This window comes from Nansenia antarctica (genome assembly GCF_963989245.1).
Source record: "Nansenia antarctica genome assembly, chromosome: 5".
In the NCBI taxonomy this organism is placed as follows: Eukaryota; Metazoa; Chordata; class Actinopteri; order Argentiniformes; family Microstomatidae; genus Nansenia; species Nansenia antarctica.
Genome location: NC_137690.1, coordinates 54,470,071 through 54,474,949, shown reverse-complemented (window position 1 = coordinate 54,474,949; position 4,879 = coordinate 54,470,071). Strand labels below are relative to the sequence as shown.

The 4,879-nt window shown below is 47.3% G+C and overlaps 1 protein-coding gene across 1 annotated transcript in view; it reads right to left on the bottom strand.

The window, feature by feature from the left end:
* Window positions 1-4,552: 4,552 nt before the first annotated feature.
* fndc5b (fibronectin type III domain containing 5b) overlaps window positions 4,553-4,879 on the bottom strand; it is a gene marked incomplete at both ends in the record, with an annotated part of 11,693 nt that continues 11,366 nt past the window's right edge. The window contains one exon of the mRNA XM_080530693.1: window positions 4,553-4,692. Within this exon, the coding sequence (XP_080386819.1) occupies window positions 4,553-4,692 (140 nt within the window). The remainder of the gene's footprint in view (window positions 4,693-4,879) is intronic.

Below are 4,879 nucleotides of genomic sequence, written 5' to 3'. Positions count from 1 at the left end.
GCTGTCTCTCTCTCTCTCTTGCTGGGTTGTACGGTCGAGGTAGAAAGAGAGGGAGTGGACAGGGAGGCCACTTGAATGTATGGCCCAGATAGCCTATAGCACAATCCCCCCAATGTGAAGGGAGTTAGCGTCTTTCAGGTTTCGTCTATGTATTTATAATTATATTCAGGGCCAGCGCGGGCATAAGCATTCTATGTGGTTGCTTAGGGCCACAACCGCTAGAGGGGGCCACACTTTTGCCGTCGATTTAGCGCAAGCTACCACACGTCAATCAAAAACATCCACTACGCCCGTCGACGAAACACCCGTCAAAGAAAAGGTCTGCTAGGCCAACCCCCTGCCCAACAACGACATACCTGTCAATCAAAAACGAATCTGGCACCGCAATCAAAATCTTGATTGCGCCACCAAAGACCACGGGCCGGGCCTGAATGTATTAATTCAACCAACTCCTTCATATGATGACATCCAACATCAACAACACAACCTCTTTTGGGGTGATTATTTACAGTCATGGATCAATGTGCTACAGCCCAGCGATAGGAAACACCTGCATACACTGTACACCTCCACCTTCAGGTGTTAGGGACGACACCAGAAGGTACGGTATACAGATGGTGACAGCTGGTTGTCTAACCTATACCTATGGCTACGCTAAGATGAGAAGCTTTTCTGGTGTGTGTGTGTGTGTGTGTGTATGGTCAGATGGTGTTTCTCTGTGCTAATAGCAATGGGTAATGGGGCATATCGAGACTGTCTTGCTGCAGTGAAACAGGGCTCTTTTTCTTTCTTTTTACAGCCCCATTGTCTGTCTCTCTCTTCCTTCCTCTTTTTGTAATTTTGTCTTTCTCTACACATCTCTTTTTTCGTTCTTTCTGAATACCTTTTTCCATTAATCCCTCTTTCTCTCTCTGCTAGTTTCTCTTATGTGCCAATGTGCTCTTGGAAGTGATTAGGAAGAGAGAAAGAGAGTAGGGGGGAGGGGGGGGGGGAAACCTAACTGTAGAGAAGAAACGGGAGAGAGTAAAAAGACCATTCTTTGCCTTCACCATGACTCACCACTCACCTCCCTGCCTCCCTAGCTTTCCAGACTAATAAGTATCGATAAGGTCTATTTGTCACCCTGCCTCTCCCTCCCTCCCTCTCCGACCTCCTTTGTACTTGTCTTCACCTCCTGTCCCCCCCTCACCCGCCTAGCTCTTCTATAAGCCAGCCCAGATAAAGTGTCAGCCTCCTCCATTCCTCACCCTCTGCCTGCCTCTACCTCCCAACCCTGCTTAACTAGATGTCATTAAAGCAGAGAAATACCGACTGTGCCAGTAAGAGAAGACTAGGGTACAGAAAGGGGGAGGAGGAGATTGGTGTGTGATTCAAGAGAGGGTGAGAGAGGACAGGGAGAGGGAGATGAATGACTGATTGAGAGAGAGTGATGGTTGGCAGGGGAAACGGTAAACGAAATGAGAGAGAGAGAAAGAGAGAGAGAGAGAGAGAGAGAGAGAGAGAGAGAGAGAAAGAGAGAGAGAGAGAGGGAAGGTTATAAACAAGAGCAGATGCTAAGGAAGATGGGGGGAGAGGGGGGAGAGGGGGAAGGTAATAAACCGGGGAGTGAAAGATGAGTGTAGGGTTCAGGGTGGATGAGAGGAGAGAAAAGGTGGAAAGAGGGAGAGCAAGAGGGTGATGAAAGAGAAAGAGTGAGAAATGAGTGTCGGGGTGAGGGTTCAGAGTGGTCGTTGACTGGATGATGGAGATGGGGAAATAATGGCCGTCTCTCTGACACGGAGGTCTTTAATGGGTCTCCGAGGCATGTGAGGTGTGTGTGTGTGTGTGTGTGTGTGTGTGTGTGTGTGTACATGTGTGTGTGTGTGTGTGCGTGCGTCTCTTCTGCTGCTCTGATTAACGGTAATATCGACCCGAGCACCAATCGGACTCGACACACATCATCACTAATATGGCAGCTGTCTAGGGAAAGATAATTGAATATCCCCTCTAACCTCGTGTTCGTCTCGACTGGGAACCCTACTCTCATGGAGTCCATTACCATTCCATGTCATTTCAGGAGGTTCATTTGTAAATTCAGTTCATGATCTTACAATCAAAAAATGATGGGCAATTTCCATACATTCCCTAAAAATTCCTAAAGTTTTTCGATTCCAGCATTCACTCGCTCAAGTCTAGTCTTCCATGGAGGACTCTCTCTGTATCTAACATTGGAATGAAGTAGGAAAACCTAGCCGTCTCTCTAAATGGAGGACTTAGTCACAGTCGTCTAGTCGCCAGCTCGGGACTTTCACAGGGAGGCCTGATGGTGTACTGCCTGGCCCAGATGGATCTAGGAGATTGTGCCAACCCGTCCATTGAGACCGAGGCTGGCTGCCTGTGATAGGATCCAAATAACAGATGGTGTGGAATAAGGACTCATGTGGATTTTGTCTGGGTTTAGCTCTTCCTTTTTAAACGTTTTTAATATTTTTTTTATTTTATGCTGAAGTTAACTATCCCTTTAAGCCTTTTTTTGGAGTGAACTATCCTTCAATCCAACTATACGACACACCCCTTTAAATGTTTGATGTTGGGGTAAAGTATCCCCTTTAAAAGCAGTGATTGTCAGGACCGTCTGGCCCTGGGCCTGGCCTTGGCTTTGTCTGAGCCAGTCTCCTCAGCCTCAAATATGACAAAAAAGAGTTGTTGTAAAACCTGTCAGTTTTTATCTCTGAGGATGGATGTGGGCATAAAATGATAAGGCTGACGGGTTTCAGCCGAACAAGAGAGAGAGAGAGAGAGACAGAGAGAGACAGGAGACATAGGATTAGTTTATCTTATGAGAAAGAGGAATAAGACAGACCCTATAACCCTAATTATAGCTAATAGGAGTCATAATAATACTGATAAGAATAATAATCATATTAATGATAAATAATAATTATAAGAGGAAAACCAAAGCTTGGGAGTACTGTACAGCAATGTGCTTATCAGAGATGTGGCTTCTTGAAGTAAGGGGCGGGGGGTGGCAAGACAGAAAGGCAACAGAAAAAGAGAGAGAGAGTGTGTAAAGAAGGAGGGAGAGGAGAGTTTCCCCAAGTCTCAGTGTGTTTCTCCTGTCAGTTCACTTATCACAGAAGAGCTGAGACGACACTCACTGCCTCCTGGCCTGGAAAAAGCACAGAATCTGCTGACATCTCATGACAGTCATGATAAATGCTTCAAACGTTGACCGGCGGCCATTTTGTGTCCGTCTACACAGCCTCTTAGAACCAGGGACCACATTAGTCCACCCGTTGCTCTGTCCTCCATTGTGGAGCCCCCAGAGGTTCTGTTGCCAGGAAACATCAAGGGATCCTCAGGGTCTGCAGCGTCCCTCATGGTAGGTCTTATAGGAGAGCGTCCTGTGTGGTTCTGAACAGGCCTCATTTGAAAGAGAATCTAGTCCTGGTCTGGTCCTAGTCCTGGTCTAGCCCTAGTCCTGGTCTGATCCTGGTCTGGTCCTAGTCCTGGTCTGGTCCTGGTCTGGTCCTGGGCTGGTCCTGGGCTGGTCTGGTCCTGGTCTGGTCCTGGTCTGGTCCTGGTCTGGTCCTGGTCTGGTCCTGGTCTGGTCTGGTCCTGGTCTCCTTCTGTCAGAGGCTCGGCTTGAAGTGTGTTAATAACCGTATGTGAGTATCTCAATACAGTGGGTGATGTAGGTTATGATTGCTTCCATAACTCTGTGTCTCTGAAGCACTGTTGCCTGTGCAGAAAGGGGCTCTTGATGACGATGTCGACAATGATGACGATGATGATGATGATGGTGGTGGTGATGATGATGATGATGATGATGATGATGATGATGAATTCAAGGGTTGCAGTTCTGTGATTGAGAATATGGGACAGCAGCTGGTGAAAGTGGGAACAAGTCCGAAACCGATCAAATGTTCTGATTTTCTTTCTGAAAAGAAATTTCAATGGCACACTTGCTAATCAAGCTCGGCTTGAAGAAGTCCTTGTCTTTTTTCTCTTTTTTTGCGGGTGTTGGGTACCAAAGAGTCTCTCCGATGGATATGGGTCGGTGTGTGTTTCAATGCGATGGTTTTCTGAAAATGGCTTTGGGTTGGTCTCAGGGTCCGTCTCAGGGTTGGTCTCAGGGTCTGTGTGTGAGAGACACAAACAGAGATGGGTCAGTTGTGGAGGACACCACCGGTTCAACAGTACAGGCTGTTCTCACAGGTGTTGGGGTGTGCAGTGCGTAGTGTGTGAGGTCAATATGAGGGTATGAGGGTGTAGGTTAAGGTCAATATGTACGAGGTTGGTTGTTGCCATAGGAGGCAGGGGACTGTGAGTGTAGTTATGAGTGTAGCAGTGGAGACTGGTGGAGGTAAAAACCGGAGGACGGGCTTATGGTAATGCAATGAAAACGTGCGTTTGATACCATTCCTCATTCCATTCCATGCATTACAATAAGCCCAGTACTCTGATTTCTACCTCCACCAGCCTCCACTGAAGTGAGTAAGTAGAGTTGAGTAAGTGTTTACCTGTCCTGAGGGTTAGACTTATTGCCATTGGGTGTGGCTGTGGGTTAGCTTTATACGTTGCTGCGCAGTAGCCCCCCTTGTGGGTGTTCTGGAGTACTGCACTCTGAGGAGGTCTTGGCTTTGTCCTTGTTGTTGTTGGGCTCGTTGTCTTTGATGATGTCATACTGACGACAGAACAGGAGGATCACACCTAGGAAGAGGGACGAGGAGGAGAGAGGGAGAAAGAAAATGAAGGTGTTGGCAAGGAGAGATTGCCGAAGGAAGAAGGAAAGATGTCAAGAGAAGGAGAAAATAGGTGAGAGATTGAGAGACAGATGAGCAGAGAGTGTAGAGTAAAAAGCAGAATAATTCATGATGCACGAGAGAGAGAGAGAGAG